Source organism: Cynocephalus volans, chromosome 7 (genome assembly GCF_027409185.1).
Source record: "Cynocephalus volans isolate mCynVol1 chromosome 7, mCynVol1.pri, whole genome shotgun sequence".
Lineage (NCBI taxonomy): Eukaryota > Metazoa > Chordata > Mammalia > Dermoptera > Cynocephalidae > Cynocephalus > Cynocephalus volans.
In genome coordinates this window covers 142,391,535-142,411,379 of record NC_084466.1, presented here as the reverse complement: position 1 = coordinate 142,411,379, position 19,845 = coordinate 142,391,535, and the positions used below count along the sequence as shown (strand labels likewise).

The 19,845-nt window shown below is 38.6% G+C and overlaps 1 protein-coding gene across 5 annotated transcripts in view; it reads left to right on the top strand.

Annotated features, from left to right (window-relative positions):
• GPAM (glycerol-3-phosphate acyltransferase, mitochondrial) overlaps positions 1–18,705 on the top strand; it is a 59,949-nt gene extending 41,244 nt beyond the window's left edge. For 4 of the 5 annotated variants that reach the window (XM_063102592.1, XM_063102590.1, XM_063102588.1 and 1 more), the window contains 13 exons: positions 1,190–1,289; positions 1,609–1,821; positions 3,606–3,719; positions 4,918–5,003; positions 5,648–5,766; positions 7,681–7,751; positions 8,507–8,771; positions 9,330–9,472; positions 10,627–10,704; positions 11,346–11,486; positions 12,820–13,009; positions 14,179–14,237; positions 14,884–18,705. In XM_063102592.1, coding sequence (XP_062958662.1) covers positions 1,190–1,289; positions 1,609–1,821; positions 3,606–3,719; positions 4,918–5,003; positions 5,648–5,766; positions 7,681–7,751; positions 8,507–8,771; positions 9,330–9,472; positions 10,627–10,704; positions 11,346–11,486; positions 12,820–13,009; positions 14,179–14,237; positions 14,884–15,000 — 1,696 coding nt within the window. In that variant the 3' untranslated portion in view covers positions 15,001–18,705. Of the gene's footprint in view, positions 1–1,189; positions 1,290–1,608; positions 1,822–3,605; positions 3,720–4,917; positions 5,004–5,647; positions 5,767–7,680; positions 7,752–8,506; positions 8,772–9,329; positions 9,473–10,626; positions 10,705–11,345; positions 11,487–12,819; positions 13,010–13,073; positions 13,157–14,178; positions 14,238–14,883 lie in introns of all 5 variants that reach the window. The other variant, XM_063102593.1, reaches the window with a different exon arrangement.
• The last annotated feature ends 1,140 nt before the right edge of the window (positions 18,706–19,845 follow it).

Genomic DNA, 19,845 nt, shown 5'->3' with positions numbered 1-19,845 from the left:
ACCTCTTCCTAGTATCAAGTCAAGCTGAAGTAGAAAGTCATTAGAAAGTTGCTGGTAGACACAGACTTAAGTGAAGAAAACTATTCCATTGGGGCTGTAGGGAAGCCTTGCCTGTCTTGTAATTAGAATAACTGATATACTCATTCCCTCCACGTGTGGTTCTCAGCTAGGATCTCTTGGTAGCACTTCATAAGTACTGATAATTTTACATAATCCAATTTTCCTTTTCATGAACTTTATGCCAGTTATTGCTTAGCTCAGTCTTCCTTCAGACACAGCAGACTGTGTATAATCCAGCCTGTTCATTTACAGCTTTCTTTTATTACGTGCCAATCTACACATTCACAAATCACCTCTCAGGGTGTGTTATTTTTGTGGATGGCTCATCTCATTTATTATGAATTTGTTCTGCAGAGTTTTACCCTCAAAGAGTGATATTAAGCTTTGGCAACATCTTACTGTAGCCTCCTTATACTGATCGTAGAGGATACAAAAAGTACACATTAATATTGGTCTGTTTGAAAAGAATGGGAGGTGGCTGTGAGTTTGGAAAAGCTGACTTAGAAAATTTCAACTTCACTTAAAAATTCATCAGCGTTGTAGAAAGAGACATGAGGTTGTGACAATAATTGTTTTTTTTCTATGTATGCATTCAAATGAAGCAATATTTTGTTTTGTGTTTTGGAAAGATGGTTATGTTGGTTGCGGTTTGATAAATTTATCCTTCTCTCATAAGGGACCCTTTCTAAGTAATAATGATTTGAGAAAATGTCCTCTGAGGAGCTTTTGTAACATCACACTCATTTGGTAGTAAATATGCCATGAGCAAATTTCAGGATGTCTAAGGGTCAGTGTTTTGAGACCCTGGACAGGGATTTTAAATTTAGAAGTGTTCCATAATCTTCTTTAAAAATGTGCTATCACCATTGTGGGGTGGTATATCATGCAGACTCCTTCCGGCTTGGAACAGATGTAATAGAGCTTCATTACACACAGTGGTGTTCCAAACGCTGACGAATAATGTAAATGACGGAAACATGTCAGTAAAATGGAAAAGGAAAAAATGTCTGCATTTTGACTTTAGCAGCTCAAAAGCACATGTAGCTTTTATCCAAATGGCAAATGCTTTGAATTTAGTATTCTTTTAAAGTTTTTCTCTGTAAATGATTATGTGTTTTTGAATTTATAGTACCTTGATCCATAAACTTGGGGGCTTTTTTATTCGACGGAGGCTAGATGAAACACCAGATGGACGGAAAGATATTCTCTATAGAGCTTTGCTCACTGGGGTATGTATGATCTCTAATTATCTTTAAAGCCATTATGTTAGTTATTACAGTGGAAGGAAAAAGAGACTTGATTGAGTTGAGGTTTTTGAAAAACTGCTACCTGAGTAGTTTTAGTGATTTTTGCTTGAGTGTGAGGTTGATTTTTTGTTATCACTAAAATGTACCATTGGAGGAGCTGCCTTGCTGTTACCGGTGTGAGTAAAATATGTTTTCAGTAGTGAAGTTACTGAAATAATTTTTTTTTTAGTTTTAATTTTTCTGAGCTCATTCTAAGTCGGGTGGCCTTGAATTCATGTCTTCCTTTCTCCTTATATCCCAGCATATAGTTGAACTCCTTCATCAGCAGCAATTCTTGGAGATTTTTCTGGAAGGCACACGATCTAGGAGTGGAAAAACCTCCTGTGCTCGGGCTGGACTTTTGTCAGTTGTGGTCGATACTCTGTCTACCAATACCATCCCGGACATCTTGATAATACCTGTTGGAATCTCATATGATCGTATTATTGAAGGTCACTACAATGGCGAGCAACTGGTAAAGGAGCTGCTACGTAAAAGTCTCGCTTTTCAAGGCCTGCTTTTAGATTTAGCTTTTAGAATTTATAGTTGCTTATAGAATTAACTAAGAATATTTCTTTTGGTATTCTCTAATTTTAAAGCACTGTATGAAACATGGATGGGTGGGCATGGTGAGTAGTTTTCATCTCCTATGTCAACTTGATTGGCATTGCTAGTATGATGTTCTCCTGCACTAGGAGGATGTGACATGATTAGATTTGTAAGTGCTGACCTTGGTCTTGGAATTGGGAAATGGGAGAATACTTGCTACTGAGTTGCCATCTCTATTGTGGGAGGTTATCTGTAGTTCATTATTCCCAGGGCTTATTGTTTATGTGCAAATTTTAAGTTAAGCCTGAAGAACTGGTGGAGTCATGTCAGCAAAATTACTACAAAGTGATTTGAGAAGTGGCAGTAATTTTTCCAAAAACTTTTATTGAAATATAATGGTTACAAAAGAATGTACAAATCATAAGCATGTAGCTTGAGTGATCACAAAGTGAATACACATATGTAATCAGCAGCCAGGTCAAGGAATAATATTATCAGGATCCGAGAAACCCCCCTTGTGTCCCTCCTATCACTGTCCCCTCAAGGATAGCCACTTTTCTTGACATTTTACAGAACAGATTAGTTTTGCCTATTTTTGAACTTTATATAAATGGGATAATATAGTGTGTGGTCTTTTGCATCTGGTTTCCTTTGTTCAAACAGGTATTTGTGAGATTCATCCAAGTTGTTGCATGTAGTTATAGTTAGTTCATTCTCATAACTGCATAGTATTCCAATGTATGAATATACCACAGTCTATTTGTTCTACTGTTGAAAAGTTTGGCTGTGATGATTCCTGTAGATTTCTCTTGATGACCGTATGTGTTCATTTTATTGGATATGTACCTAGGAGTGGAACTGATGGGTCATAAGGTATATGTTCAGCTTTAGAAGATACTGCCAAATGCTTTACCAAAATGGTTTTACTGCCTTACCACTCAGCAGTATGAGAGTTCCAACAGAATTTAGTTTTGTTCTTATTTAATGTGGAAGTCTCAGGCAAGGTACTTCTTTCAGGCTTACTTCCTGATATTTGACAGTCTGAGGCTTTAACTATTAAGTGATTGATCAGGATTATTGTCTGTATGGTATTCTTCCTGTGTTTTCTGAGTCTGTCCTCAACGTGTGTCTCACAAGGTCATATCTGAGTCTTTGTGTCCATTCTATGGCCTATCATTGTGCCTTATGTAAAATAAATGCTCAGTAAATGTTTACTAACTGAATAATCAGCTCCAAGGCCACAGTGAAGATGGATTTGGCATTCAGTTGTTTAACCTTAAGTATTTAGACTCTGATGATCATCAGATCTCAGATAAGTGGCCTCTGTGATGTCTTATTTTTATCTGAGAACTGAAGAACGGTTTTTCAGGCTATTAATGTCATTTTGTCTTTCACTAGTTTGTAGTTGTGTTCCTGTGAATTACGTGAACATTGTCCTAAATGAACTAACTAATGTTAAATGTTTTGTTTTTCATTGACTGAATTACCTCTCCCAATGACGTGATTACATCTTTTAAGCATCTTTGAATACTAAACATTTTCTCACAGGTCTCAGTTAATGAATACTTATTTTCCTTCTTCATTTACTGTTGTCTTTTTCAAGATGAACCTCTAGTTTCCATTAGAAAAAATTATTCTTTGGATAACAGAATGTTTATGTATGTGTTAGCTTTATTTCTTACCGTGTTATTTTTTCATATTGGAACTTAGGGCAAACCTAAGAAGAATGAGAGCCTTTGGAGTGTAACAAGAGGTGTTATTAGAATGTTACGAAAAAATTACGGGTGTGTCAGAGTGGATTTTGCACAACCATTTTCCTTAAAGGTGAGTGTTGAAATGAAGGTCTGTTAAAAAGAAGACCTGGGCTTATAGTCCTGGCGGTAACACCATCTCTTTGCCTGACTTGGGGCCTTAGTTTCTCTCCTGTAAAATGAAGACTATGATGAGACTGGTATTTCCTAAATTTTTCCACCAAAGTGTCTCTATCCAAAAGTAAATCTTTGCCTATTGGCAAAGGAGAGTGAGTGTCTATCTTTGGAAAGTATCAGGCTCAACATTTATTGCTATTTTTAAAAAATTTATGAGAATCTTGCGTGTTGCTTTATAACATATATTGGTATTTATAACATATGTTAGTATATGTTTATACATAAACATATAACATATGTTTAAAATTGCCTTTAGGGGAAATTTTTCAAAACACCTTCCCTGAAAGCTGAGTAAAATTGACAGTTAGGGTGATGCTGTGTCCTGTTGAGTGAAATCCACGTATCCCAAAGAATAGTGCATCCTCATTGAGACGTCTGAGACTGGCAGGTCCCTGAGTCCTTGCTATCTTAAATTCCCAAGTTTTCAAATAAGTGAAGGAGAAAGGATGGGTTAGGAAGTAGGGAATCCAGGAATAAGGAGGAGAGGGCCTGCCTCTCCTTTGTTCTACTTCTTGGCTTAACTTTAATAGATTCTAACTGCTGTGCTAGATGCTTTCTGCCCTTAAATGCTTTTAGCTTTTAGGAACCTGTCATTTCTTTCCACTTTTTCTTTATATTTTCTTCTTTAAACTTGCTTAGTTTCTCTATCTTGTTATGATTTGCTTTTAGGTTGAGATTCTTTTGAATATCATGTGACCCTCGGGTTGCCAGGTTTCCTTTAAAAAGTATGGGTAGGTTGATTCACTGTTAATGATATTGGAAATGTCAAATAATTTCATGAAGATGTGAGAAAAGTTAAAATTTTTCCTTTAACTTTTAAATGATTTTGTTTAAGCATCATTCTGTGCTTTTTATCTTCAGTTCTTAAACATCACGCTTAACAATATTGTATGAGTCATCTTGGAATTCTGAAGATAGTTTAGGAAATAGCAAGTATTTCCCATGCCCTGTAGCATGGCCCATGGACCATTTTATAAACAACTCCCTTTTAACCTTTGTAAGATCAAATTATATTTTATATGTTCATGTGAAAGTGAGACAGCGTAAATGATCATGTTGTGAGTTTTTTTTTTTTTTTTTTTTAAATTTTTTAGGAATATTTAGAAAGCCAAAGTCAGAAACCTGTGTCTGCTCCACTTTCTCTGGAGCAAGCATTATTACCAGCTATAATTCCTTCAAGGTAAGATTTGTGGAAATTTTTTATACTAACTAAACTATCAAATATCACTTATTTCTTGCATTGCATAGAAAAGAGGTTCACTTAATATTAAGAATGTGCATCTTCTTGCTCACTTTCTTACTCAAGTAACTTTTCTCTTGGTCCTATTTTGATTTGTGAATCATGTAGTTCTCATTTGATTTATGCTTTTAAATGTTTGACCTGAATTCTTTTTGGTAGTAGCTTAGGTTATGCATTTTGTACATAAAAAAGTTTTGCTATTTGAATTTTCCAGAATTCAAATCGTATTATAACATAGAGAAATTGAATATGAAGCCCCTTCTTTAATATGTGGAAATTCTGAATTTTTGAAAATGTTTTAAAATGAGGCCTTTTGCTTTATACATTCTTTTTGCCAGTGCATTTTGGAAGTGATGGACCAACAGACTAGTTAGGTATTTAAACATATTTTATCTAGGAGAGTGTATTAAACATAAGAAAGTATATTATGGAGGAAAACAACCCATGGAAATAATCTTTTTGTGGTTTAAACTTAAAATATGTAGGAACTTAAAGTATCTAAAACATTTATAGATTAGTCCCATATAGTTTGCCTTGTAAAAGAGTGGGGTTAGAAGGTTGACTTTTTAAAAAACACTTTTCAGACCCAGTGATGCTGCTGATGACGGTACCGACACATCCATTAATGAGTCCAGAAATGCAGCAGATGACGAATCCTTCCGAAGAAGGTTGATTGCAAATCTGGCCGAACATATTCTATTTAGTAAGTAGAATACCAAACTCTTTAATTCTACAGTTCAGGTTTGGCCTTGTGCGGTGTAAACCGCATAGATTTTGGAATCTGCTGAGGTTAGTTTCTACTTCTGGATTTATTACATAATTCACAGGTGGTGACAGGTAAGTTATTAGAAAGAAGGCGAGTTATTAGAAAGAAGGCGAGTTATTAGAAAGAAGGTAAGTTATTTGAGATAACAGGAGGAAAACATCTCCCATGGTATTTGATGAAAATTGTAGGTGCTCATGTGGTAGTTATTGTGCTTTTAAAAAAGTAGTATTGTCAGAATGATTTGGTGCTTCTTTTGCTCATGAGTGTGTGTTTTTTGGAACTAATTTGTGGTACGACACCTAGGTTTACAGTTGTATGTCCCTTTCTCCTCTGACCCATGAGTATTTTTATTCAGCAAATATTGAGTGGCTGCTATGTGTAAAACTGTTTTGCTGTGAGGAATACAAATAGAATAATTAATGGTTCTGCACTCAAAGAGCTTATGCTCTTCTCAGTGGGGTGGTTGCACACGTAATTCAAGTGGGTGTGAATCCAGAGCAGAGTATGAATTGAGTGCAGAACTAGCCTTCCTGAAGTTCCAGTTTGCAGTGTTGTGTAGCACCGTGGTCCCTTGGTGTTCAGCTGGGTGGGTTTTCCTTGCCATTCCTTGGTCAGACTTTTAGCACTTCCTGGAGACGCTATTGTGAAAGCTTCCTTCCACCCTGGCTACTCCTATTTCTACTTGATACTGGGCCAGAGGATTCTTTCTTAAGTACATCTGATTGTGTCTCTCCCCTGTTAAAATCTGGATGCAAAAAATAATACATCCTTATTACTGAAAAGTTGGAAAATAAAAATGAAATAGATAACAAAAACCCACTACCCAAGTAGCCAGTGACATTGCTGTCTAATCTCTAAAAATATTTTTTACAATTTTGTATTGTGCTTTTTCTATTTATAGCACAAACATTAATTTATGTTTTTAAAGGCCCTTTATAAATATTCTTTTTAATGGCTATAAATGTACTTGGTACTTTTTTTTTGAACTCTGGAGACAACTTCAGTTGTGAGTGAAATATTTATGAATTCATTGTCATCTCAAAAACTCACAAATAATGTCTTTATTTCAGATTATTCCATGGATATTCTTATAGTTGATTTGTATGATCATAATTTTCTACACCTTCCAAGTGTTGGGTTATGCACTATAGATAATTCTCAAACATCCCTTTCCTCCCCACCGCTGGGCCAGGTTGAGAAGAGGAAATGCAAATATATTGAGCACCCACTACTATGGGTCCTGGGCCAGGCCAATCATTTCCTTTTCATGAAGCCCAGTGAGCTAGGCAGTGTTCTTATTTTACCAATGAGGAAACTGAAGCTCAGGAATTTAAGCAGTTTGCCCCAAGTCATGAAATTAGTGTAAAAGTTAGGATTTGAGCCCAGATTTTTCTGACTTCAAATTCACTTTTTCCCCCTACTACACCTTCATAAACATGGTGAATACTGCAAGCAGAGTGAAGTAGAGTTGCAGTTACAGTAGACTGTAGCCAGGAACAAGTAAAGAAACATTACAGTGGGATATCCTGTAAATTCGTATAGGCTCAGACTTTGGGCCTTGGTATTTCAATAAAGGTGTCTCTGGGTTACTCAATAACTAAATTCCATTAGCCTGGATTGAAGGTGGACCTACCTTAAACTATTTTATGGTAAGTAGGGATCTCTAATGAGGTTCCATTGTACCAGAACACTGTGTAATGTTATAACTTTTTTTTGGTAAATTATAGTTATGGGAAATGTGGTAGAGGACTTTTATAGTTTTAAATATTTCTGTTTAAAATTTAGGTACTTTTAAAAAGTTTCAGCTGTATTAAAAAAAAAGTGGAACTAAAGCTTTGTGTTTCCTTCCAGCTGCTAGCAAATCCTGTGCCATTATGTCAACACACATTGTGGCTTGTCTGCTCCTCTACAGACACAGGCAGGTATGTTTGCCATGTCACCTGCAGTTATATAGAAAGCATGGGAATGCTTTTCAGCTGTTCAAATACTTCTTCAGGGATAGATTTGGCCCATCCCTGGCTACTACTGTGAGATAAACAGTAAAATAAGCTATGGACGATGCCCAAAGGAGCTTATAAACCTGGTGGAGGAAGAAATCTATGTTAAAAAAAAAAAAATCAGACTGCTTAATATATGTAGAAATGAGACATTCTTTGATTAATATGGTTAATGTAAATAAGGTATATTTCATTGACATGTTGGATGTGTTTTGACAGTGATTTGTGTTTTAGAACTCACCCTCTGACCTCCCACAATACACTCATCTAAGCTTTATGGTGGGAGAGACTGTGTCTGTCTTATTCACAGTCATGGTCTCAACACCAAATGTAGGTCCAGGTATAGGCAACCAAATATTTGTCACATAAGTCTTTAAAATGAGGGAAATTCTTACAAAAAAATAAGCACTTCTTACTTTCAGATGTCTTTTCCTTCCCTTTGTGATCTCATTCGCTCATATCAAGTGTTGTGGCAAGAGTGTGCTCTGACATGTAGGATACCTTGACGTTCCTGAGGGACCAGCTTTTTAAGTGGTTTTCTGAGTTGTTTTGCACTGGTGTTCTGGCCCTTTTTCTATATGTGCCAATGGCAAGCTGCAGGAAAGCCAAGGGAGGAAGAAAATCCTTGGAATGTTAGGCTTTTGCTGCTGTCATGAGACCATTTCTGTCTCTTTCTCTAGGGAATTGATCTCTCCACGTTGGTGGAAGACTTCTTTGTGATGAAAGAGGAAGTCCTGGCTCGTGATTTTGACCTGGGGTTCTCGGGAAATTCAGAAGATGTAGTTATGCATGCCATACAGCTGCTGGGAAATTGCATTACAATAACCCACACTAGCAGAAATGATGAGTTTTTTATTACCCCCAGCACAACTGTCCCAGCAGTCTTTGAACTCAACTTCTACAGCAATGGGGTACTCCATGTCTTTATCATGGAGGCCATCATAGGTATGTCAGGCCATGAAATATTTTCATGGAGATTATAAGGGCCTAAAATGCATAGTGGTGTCTACTTTAACGTGGGTAGTAGCACCTTGTTTGAGGGAATGCGTTGCTACATTTTTAGTCTTCTAATGAAAATGTGATCTGCTATATTACTGTTTATAACTACTGAGTTATAAATATAGTAGTTACTGAGTTACTGTATACATAGTATGGCAGGGGAGAGCTAAGGTGTCTTGCTATCCAGGAGCCGAAAACCTAAATGAGACGAGACATATCCAGGGCAGTGAAGTGAGTGGAGCAGCTCATTTGTGATTAAGAGAAAACAGAGCGGAAGGAGAACAGAAGGGACTGAGCCTTTGGGAAGGCCTTTGATGGAGTTGGGATCATGTGGAATCATAAAAAGCACATCTTAGGGGATTTACTTAAATTTCTCCAGCAAATACAGGGCATTATTTTTGATACAGTAACAGTCCATTAAGGTAATCCAAATTAAATGAGCCAGTTGAAGTTTTCCTTGGAGACCTAGAGCTGGAGACTTCATTGTTGCTTTTATCTCCTTAGCCTGCAGCCTTTATGCAGTTCTGAACAAGAGGGGCTCGGGAGGGACTGCCGGTGCCCCCGCCAACTTGATCAGCCAGGAGCAGCTGGTACGGAAGGCTGCCAGCCTGTGCTATCTGCTCTCCAATGAAGGCACCATCTCACTCGTGAGTGAAGACTCCTCAGTGTTGCTTGTTCTCTTTCTTGAGCATTTGCATGAAAACACAAACCACCTTTGTTTTCCTCTTAGAGAATTTTTGGCCCGTTACTGAAGCTTCATATTCCACTCCTGAGTTTCAGTGACCACTGAACCAATATGTTGTTTGCTGTCTTGGTTTGCTGTCTGGCTCACTGCCCCAGCGAATCCTTCATGCATCTGAGGCATGATAGGACAGATTGCTGTATGTTCTCAGGCAGCCAGATCCAAATTTACTGAGCATTTATTGTACATAAGGCACCGGGTCAATGGCTGGTAAATTATTAACACCTACCTGTGGGTGATGGAACCACAGATGATAAGAGTTAAAAATAACCTTAAAAATCATCTAGTCAATCCCCTCTCAATTTATAGATGAGAAAACTAAGGCCAGCAGTACTAATGAGTATTTATATTATATCCAAGCACTTTGGCACATCTGTAAGAGGCATGTGTATTAAGCAATAGAGAGATTTTTTCTCCTCTCAAAATTGTCCACAAGTACAGTGCGTATTTTATTTGAACTCTAATATTCTCTTCACTTATATGAATGTGTCTCAGAATGTTTACGAATACATGTATTATGAGCACAGTCCTGTTCCTCATCGTTCTTAATGTGTGGTATATTGGTGGTCCTATTGGGGAATCTGTTTTGCAGGACGGGGTGGGGAGAGTCAAGGCTGCTAAGATTGACCTTGTCCTTTCCCTAGGTCTTTTTTGAGTTATTCAAATGTTGTATTTCCTCAGTCACTACTTTTGTGTACAATATTTATTGTAAGATAGCTTCTGCACAGAAATTATAAAGAAAAAGAAACAGGTGGTGGGGGCCTGACAAGCAGCCCCGTCAGAGGGTTAGCTGCACTTTGGGGGAGGGGGAGAACTGAGCTCAGGATTGCCCTCTGCAGGTGGTGCCATGCTGGGCACTCTGCTAGTCAGGGGAAAGGGCTTTGTCCACAACCAGGCATCTGTCAAGAGTGTGGGTACTGGAAAGCAGAGGGCTTGCCCAGTGGAGTAAGGTGGTGAAAGAATGGAAGTATTTGGGAGCTGTATTGTGCAGCGTTTATGTCTTTAAAAAAATAAGTATAGAGCAACAACATTTACATTTTTAATGACTGTTCTTTTCAGCCCTGCCAGACATTTTACCAAGTTTGCCATGAAACAGTAGGAAGGTTTATCCAGTATGGCATTCTTACAGTGGCAGAGGTAAGAAGAAGAACTTTCCTTTGTCTTTATTTAATTACTTGCTCTTCATTTCCTTATCTTTTTTACCAATTATTTAAACCAATATTTCTACCAATTATTTTAACCAATAATTACATCTGAAGTATAGTCATGTCCAGATGAAGAGAAGAGAAAAGTAAGAATGGGGAGAATAACTGTCTTTTGGGGTTGTTTAATATTTCGGTTCTTTCTATGAAAGTGGTACTGTCTAGGACATATCTTGCCTTGATTTCGTGACATCCAGAAGTTTGTGTTGTAAGGTGAGATGTGATACATATCTGTGTGCTTGCAGCCTGAACACAGGCCTTTTTTTCTTTTGAGATTTTATTTTAATTTTGATAGATTTAGAGTAAAGGACATGGCCTGGGAAAGTAGATATCCATTTAGAAGATGTTAAGGTGTTTTTATGTGATCTGTTTGGTAGGCCCCCCTGTTTCTGTCCTCCACCACTGTCTCCTGAATGATTTAGAGTTTGCAGAGGAAAGTAGATTGACATCAGTAATGGCTAAATAGGGAAGAGTTGGGAAGGGACTGAGAAGGGGACTGCCTGTCTGGGCTCTTGCTGGGCAGTTATGTGTGTGCCTGTGTATATGTATTTACTGTCGATTGTCTCCCTGGCATAGCACGAAGACCAGGAAGATATAAGTCCGGGTGTTGCTGAGCAGCAGTGGGACAAGAAACTTCCTGAACCTTTGTCTTGGAGAAGTGATGAGGAAGATGAAGACAGTGATTTTGGAGAGGAGCAGCGGGATTGCTACCTGAAGGTACTTTGGTGAAGAATTCTGGTGGACATCATAGAGATAGGTGGAGGTTTATGGTGCACCTAGATAAACTAGGACTCTAGTGACTTACTCATATCTAAAGTACTCACTGACCAGCCCTGTTACCTTCTTCCTAGTAAAGACACTCAAACTGTTTAAGTTGAGTTAAAGCCTTAAATTGTTCAGTTTGAGTATCAGTGAATAGAAAAGCAAATAGGAGCCTGAAAAGTCAGAAGGATGAATGATGTAGGTGCTACTTTCAGCGCCCTCTCATGAAATGCACAGGTTTAGCTGTTCACCCACACCCGCAGCCATCACTCATGAGGCAGTCTTTTTGTGCAGTCATCACCAAAGCCAGGCAGTGCCATGCCAGGGATAGGAGAGAACTCAGCATCGAGCTGTCATTGGCCTGGTTGCTCTTTGTGTGTTATTCTCAGTCTTGCCATCCCTCCTTTCGTACATTGAGCTCTTTGCCTCCAATTAAAACAAATCCTATTACAGGAGAAAATTTGGATTTTTAAAAGGTTGTCCCTGATTTAGAAAAATCAATTTTGCTTAATCTATAATTTTAGAAATTAGTAAAATAATGACCCATCTTTTCTGAATATGCTAAGCGTATTGCAGTGGGATAGCACTCATAGTTTACACATACACACAGTCAGCCACTCAGGAGGTGCAGCTTCTGGAGATTCCAAATGACGTTTAGAAATTCTTTCTTTTTCCATTTGGGTACATTAGTTTCAAGACTAGGGAGTGATCTTGCTTCCACACTCCAGCAGGGCTTAGCTAAGCCTGCATGTTTTGGGTAGGTATAGTGAGAGCCTCCCTGCCATGAAACACCCATTCACTGTGGCTGTCGTTCCCCAGGACAGGGTGCTAGACTGTGGGCAAAGGCCATGTAGGGGAGGCAGAAAATAGAAGCTGAGGAAGGACTGAGATGATCTTGTTGGTGTTGCCCTGTGGTCTTTTTGCATACTTCAGGGAATGTTGAGCCCAGGCTTAAAACCCTGGAGGGCCCAGCCTCAGAACCAGCTGTTTCCAGTGGTGACACGATGCCATTACTATGTCATTCAATTATGAAAAGTTCTTCTAGGGACTGTTCAATGAACACAAGTCTCAGATACTGTCAGAGTGACTGTTTACAGTAAAGAATCCATTTTAAAACCAGCAGTTGTTTCCAACAGAGATTGTGGGCAGAGAAGTAGGACATTTTCCAAAGTGCTGGTGTGAGAGGCTGTCTTCTCAAGCCATAGTTCTCCAAGGAAAGGTCTCTGTCTGCTTGCTTTATTTCTCCTGTCCCTTCTCATAACTTCATGTCCTGCTCTTGCACTCTCAGGTGAGCCAGTCCAAGGAGCACCAGCAGTTCATCACCTTCTTACAGAGTCTCCTGGGGCCTTTGCTGGAGGCCTACAGCTCCGCTGCTGTCTTTGTTCACAACTTCAGTGGTCCCGTTCCAGAACCTGAGTATCTGCAAAAGTTGCACAAATACCTAATAACCAGAACAGAAAGAAATGTCGCAGTGTATGGTATGTTAAGTCACTACTTTGACTTCTTTTGAAAACTATGTTTGTTTTTTTTTTCTTATTACAGAAATCTGCTAATTGTAGAAAATTGAAAAAATGCAAAATTATCCTGACCCCTAACTCCATAGACTATTACTATTATCTGCTTTGGTATGTAATTCAAGTTGAATGATACAGTTATATATTGTTATGTCTGGCTTTTTTCACTTAACGTTATTGTGTGATTCATCCATTTTGCTCATAGTAGTTTGTTCTTATTGTGTAGTGTTTCACTGTATAAATATGTACCACATCTTATTTATTCACTCTACTGTTGATGGATATTTGAGTTGTTTGCTGTTCAGAGCTACTTTGAATAGTGCTGCTGCCATAAACATGTTTGAATATGTCTTTGAGTGAACATCTGTGCTCATGTGTGCCATATATGTAGGAATAGAATTGCCTGGTCATGGGCTATGGACATATTTGGCTTTAGCAGATACCACCAGCATCTTAAGTGGTTGTACCAACTTGCACCCCAACTAACAGTGTGTGTTTCAGCTGCTCCCTGGCCAGCAATTGCTGTTGTCTGGCATATCATCTTTCTATAAAAGGTGTGATTGGGGTGGGAGTAGCATTTTATACAGTTACAGTTTAGAACTGGGCCAGAAGGGATCTAGAAGTAATCAAATTCATTCACCTCACATTATGGATGAGGAAACTATCCAAGGTCACATAGCTAGTTAATGGGCAAACCTGGGTTTAGAAGTTTTGTTTTCTGACCTCTAGGCTTGTGCTCTCTTGGTGTCACTGATGTGGGACATTGTTTCATTTGATTCCCACAAAATCCCTGCAAGACAGATGTTTTAGGTATTTCCCCTTCTCTCTCCTTTCCTCCTCCTCTCCCTCTTTCCCTCCCCCTCTCCCTCCATCTTTCTTTCTCTCTCTCTCACCTCCCCCTTTCTCTCCCCCTCCCTTTCTTTTTGACCTTAATGGATAATGAGGTAGGTTTAAAGAAACAGCGCATCATTCGAGACGTTGCAGCTTGCCAGTAGCAGAAGTGGAGCTTGACCCAGTCTGCTGACTTGCTCTAATCCTCTTTATAGCCTTCCCTGCCTTCTCACTGTGGATACTGGGATTTTCATGTTTTGCTGGATCTAAACATTTGACAGGGTCTTATTCTTTCTCTACAGCCGAGAGTGCCACATACTGTCTTGTGAAGAATGCTGTGAAAATGTTTAAGGATATTGGGGTAGGTGTCCACCATTTATGGTATAAAAGCTCGTGTTAACTTCTGCTCTCTGTAGATCAAGTCTGTTTGAGCTACCCTGTGGTGGGGTGAGTCCCGAGAGAAGCCATTTCTGCTGGGTTGATCCTGAAGGCATTTCTGGGAATGTGGGGAGGGGGATAGCAGTGTGCTGAGGTTGAGGCCCGTCAGTATAGATTTATTTGACTATTCCAGAATTGTGCTGGTTTTATACTCACTCCCAAGCTGTTTATATAAAACAGGTGTCAGGATGTTTCAATATGCTACCACAGTTTTGGCTGTTAATTATTCCATATGATTTTCAGTTATTTTCTTGTATTTTTACCAGTATTATTAGAAGTATCCTGAGGTATCCTTTACCTTCATGTATCATACAGAACATGAGTTCCATGGAGTTACTAGTGTTCTTTTGTAAGGGATTATTTGTGACCTTATTCTAACATAAGTTTTAAAGTGTAGTACACTGGTTGAACTCTTGCACCCATAACCTCCCACCTCATACTCACACCCACCCACCTATACATTGACTTAAAGCCAGGAAATGGGATATGGTTTTTTGTGCCTTTACTGCCTTTTAGGTCAGAGTTGGTGAATTTTTTGGTCTTTAATTTAATGTAAATTTTCTCTTTAGGTTTTCAAAGAGACCAAGCAGAAGAGAGTATCTGTTTTAGAACTAAGCAGCACTTTTCTACCTCAATGCAACCGGCAGAAACTCTTAGAATATATTCTGAGTTTTGTGGTGCTGTAGGTAACTCCTGGCACCTCTGGGAAGTGAAGGGCGTGAGATGAGTCACTCATAGGCTCCAGCCTCTGACTTGAGAGTTGAAAGTGCCGTCACGTGGTCAGGCCTGCCCCATCCCAAGGTGGTCTCCCGGAAGTCAAGTGCCTTCTCCCCTCCACGGATCTGTGATCTTCCCAACCCTGAGATGACACAGCAGCCTACAGATAACACTCGGGGGACCCTCAGCTTCCATTTGCAACTCATAATCAGTAGATTACAAGATGAATTTCAATAAATTATTTTGGAGTTTATTAAAGATTTCCATTTTAAGTACAACTATACAGACTAATTACTGTGATGGACACAGAAATGTAGTTGTATTCTAGAACTGAATCTTGTATGTGTATACTATACTTAATGTCGTTGGGTAAATTATTGGTATATTTTCTGATTAATGGTTAATGCTTCCCTTAAAAATAATTGAGTCATTCATTCACTGTTTTTCTGTTCTATCTTTGTCGGTAGTAGCTAAATTTTAAATGAGAGCACCTTTCATCCCAAAGTGCTTTCCTAATGAATGGGCTGATATGCATCCTACCCAGGTATCACTGTGCTGTCCTTTGCAGTCAGATTTAGAAAGTGTTTTAAGAGCTATGTGAAAATAGGCAATATTAGTTTAGGTCAGGAATTGAGATACTGTGATCAAACAGCAAACATCAGGAAGTTAATTTGACTGGCAAAATCAAGGTAAACTTGGCCAGAAAACTGGCATTGAAAACTTTTGCTCAGATAAAAAAGTGCCATTGATTTTTACATGACCAGCAAGTATTTGGAAACTAGTCCTGTTTTATGTCTGTAATCCCTTTCACTCCTCAGGTGGTACCTGCCTCTCAGCGGTACAGCTGTATCTTGGAAATCCTCCAACCAAATAGCCCCTGTCCTAACATGATTAGCTTGGTCTGACAGACTCTGTTAGCGTATGGTGCTCGGGCTGCAGACTGCTAATCCAGGGTTTTCCTGTCCTGATCGTACACTGCACCCTGTCTAAGTGACTGGTACCCACTTGAGTTGTGCGGTATACAACCTGTGCAACATGTGGTGGCCCTACTGACTGGTACATGGTGGAGGCGTTTATGGATTTTCAGCTTTGAGTAAAAACCATGGTTCTCTAAAAATTTATATGGATTGTATGCCTAAATCCCAATGCCACATAGTGGCAAATAATTATGAAAAATTGTTCAAAATAGATAGGTGCCTTTTTTGTGAGCAGGGAGCATAATTGTTAATTTGGATAATTATGGTGATTTCGTAAAAATCATGTAAAGTTAAAACATTTTCTAACAGTTTACTGTCACTTATCTCCATGATATTATGAAATTAGAAATTTGTCCTGGTGAGTGTTGCATAGATTCTTTGAATGTAGTGTCGAAGTACTGAGAATTAAGTTTGTACTTTTATAGGCTTGGATTTTAAACATTAGTAGCATCTCATAAATAATGTATGTGTTTTGGGAGAGTAAAGGATACCGATTGGTATTTCATGTTGTATGAAATGTCTTGTTTGAAACTCATAGCAGTAATGCTACGCTGTTGTGATCCTCTTTTACTCTCATCAAATTCTGCATTTAAAATATATTTTTTCTTTGTCTTTATAGGAACTCACATACCATTAAGTCATTGTCAGTTGTAGCAGCTCTGTTGTGGAGTGAGATATTCACCTTTTAGCATTCCATTTTACTAACTAGGGTAGAAGAACACTTCTTTTCTTGACTACATTTGGGGAAGTTTGGGGGAGTCCTGCTTATTCCCTTGGGTGTTCCTTATCTGGGGAATCAGATATTTTACTAGTGTGTCTTTTTTTCATCCAATAAATTGCAGACCCAAGATTACTCAAACTCTCTGTTAATTAGGGGGAAAGCCAAGGTTGGGACGGACTTCCCAGTAGATACTGCTGCCCTGCCTGTCTCTTCTGCAAAGAGCTGCTACTTTGCCAGCCTGAGCAGAAAAACTATGGCTTCTTTTGCTTTATTTTCCCTTTTGGTTGGTTGGCTTTCTAGGAATTCAGTCAGATGCTTTGGAGAATGCAATGTATGATTTGCTAGCTCTCTCACCACTTAACTCACTGTGAGGATAAATATGCATGCTTTTTGTAATTAACTGGTGCTTTGAAAACCTTTTTTAGGAAAGAAAAATCTCAACCAAAGTTATACTTATCCAGACAAGCTGACTTGTTGCGTTAATTTTAGCACAACCCATTCTTCAGTGCCTCATTATTGGGGAAAAATATCACATTTAAGGCTTCCATATAGCTCTGTTTTGCTATAACATATATTCTCAACAGTGGATGGCTTCCATGTAGGGTTAAACATACTCTAGGTGCTTTTATATAATTTATTACAGTTTACTCTATTGCATTTCTGTACAACGAAATGCATGCCCTCCCGGGGAAGACTGTGAGTCCAGTTAAAAAAACAAACAAACACAAAAACCAATAAGCAATATAAAACTGCACTCTGTTTTTTAAAATGTGAATGTCTTGAGTAATTCAGAAGAGAGGAAGGAATTTTGCTCTCTTAAAATTTCAAGGAAAACAAAGGCAAAAACTAGTGTGAAGTGTGTAGAACTAGTAACCTAGAAAGCATCGAGTCTTCCTTCTCTGATCTATTAAGTCTCACAAAGTCCAGGAGGATGAGTGGAGAAAATATATCTGGGTTTGCAATGAATGTAAGCTCAGATTGTAGAATTTCTGGTAACTTGGAGGGGGAAAAGCATTTTCCGTAGAGCTCCATGTAACAGGAATGCTCTGTGAAATGTTCATCAGTGTTTTGTACAAAAGTGTTGCTGCTAAACGAAGTTCACACGTGGAAACTTAGAATGTGCTTGAGCGCAGTCACGGCTCCGTGTCTGGTATTGAAACGCCTGTTACAGCATTTCCCAAACCGTTTTGACCCCAGGACCTTTTTCCCCTTTGGGACACCTATGGACCTCTCACTAGTATCCCATGAAAAACATTTTGGGAAACAGCATTATGTAGTTCTTTAAGGAGACAAAACAGTAAGGAACAGATGGCACTGAAGCAGACTTTGTATGCATTTTGTACCATAGAATGTTGAATTGATGGATGTATACTTCCTCCTCTGGAGAGAACGAGCACAGAAAACTGTAATATAAGTGGTTAGAGCTCTTTCCTTTGATGGAAAGATCAGCAATCAATGATCCTGGCTTTTTCACTGAAAGGAGCAGAATTAATACAAGGATTAATTGGGGCAGGTAATTAAGGTTTTAATTCAGATCTAGAAGAAAACTTTGCACAATTGAATGCAGGTATTTATTCACAAATAGTTCTAGTGTTTAGAAGTGACAGGACCTATCATTGAGGTTTATAAGACTTACTGTGGGATATAAATCTGTTTTTTAAAACACTTTTTAGGAATCTGAAACTTGCCATCTGGCATTTTAGTTTAATACAAACTAATGATAGCATTTGAAAGAGATTCTTTATTACTGAACATCGAAGCTCTGAAATGTCTTGAAAGGTGTTAAACTATTTGCCTGTTGTACAAAGAAATGTTAGATTGTTGTAAAAAGAATTGCTATAAAGAACTGTAAAATAACACTACATTATCTGGTGTTGAAACTTACCTGGAAATGTTGATTGATTTTTATGCCTGTCAATGTATTGTAAGAAGCACAGAATTGTAGTTTTGTTTTAATAAACCCCAAAATGAACATATTCTTGATGTCTTAGATTTGTAGTTAAAATTTCCCTACATAATTCATTATATAAACAGTTGTTCTTGTTTGACTTTACATAGAACTTTATTAAATGCTTAAAGACATAATCTTACATAAGTTTATGGACCTACAGATCATGATTTTATCATTGACTCACATCTCTTCAAATTTGACCAAGCATTTGGAGATGTAGATCTGCATCTTAGCTACTGCTCTCCTTTTGTTTAGTAAGTATTCACATCACAGAGATGTTCTTTGGTTTTATGTAAAGATTTCTTTTTAAGCTTTGTGCTACTCTGTCATATTTTATACATTTAAGTTTATAAAAATGTGTGCTGAAATGTTAGGTTTTTCCCACTAGTTTCTAATAGCCACTCAAACAATATCAGTTTACTTATTGGCAAATAGAAAAGCATTTCTTCGGTCAGAGCACAGGTGTGTTTTGTGGTGGATCCTTTGAAAGCGCTCACATTCAGTCTGCCCTTCGGAGGGTGCCCTCTGGAGATGGTGACAAACACGTGCCTGATGGTGGCGGCTATATCTTTTGGATGCAGGACGTGGCTGTGAAGAGATCGACACCCGAGGCTATCCCGTCCGTTCTCCAGCCAGCACTTTGTGCTTTAATCCTTCAGTGTTCCTCTGGGATGTTGTTGCCGTGACTCCATCCTCACTCCTTGGCACATCCACTCTTTGCTCAGCATTAGCAACTCTCTTGCCGGCCGTTGCCTTCCCTTTAGTATAGCTAAATTCTGACTTTAACAGCCACTCTGTCTCTTTTGGTGGATATTAATTTAGAAGGCTAATGTCTTGATGTTTAGCCTTCTAACTACTTTTAGTCCTATTCATTCCCTTTTTTTGCCCCCTTGTGGTCTCCACACACCCGGCTGGTACAACTCTAACATGCCTCCCTGACAAATGCAAAGGCTTTTTTTTCACTGTTGCCCATGGCGTCTGGTTTCGATACCACTGTTGAGAGCCTTCCTGCTCTCTTAGTTCCCACAGCCCTCCCATCTCCTCTTCTGTCTGCACTCGTAAGTCCCTTCTTTGTTGTCCTTCTAGTTTTCAAACAACCTGCAAGATGTGAATACTTACTAAACGAAAGGAGAGCAGTAGCTAAGATGCAGATCTACATCTCCAA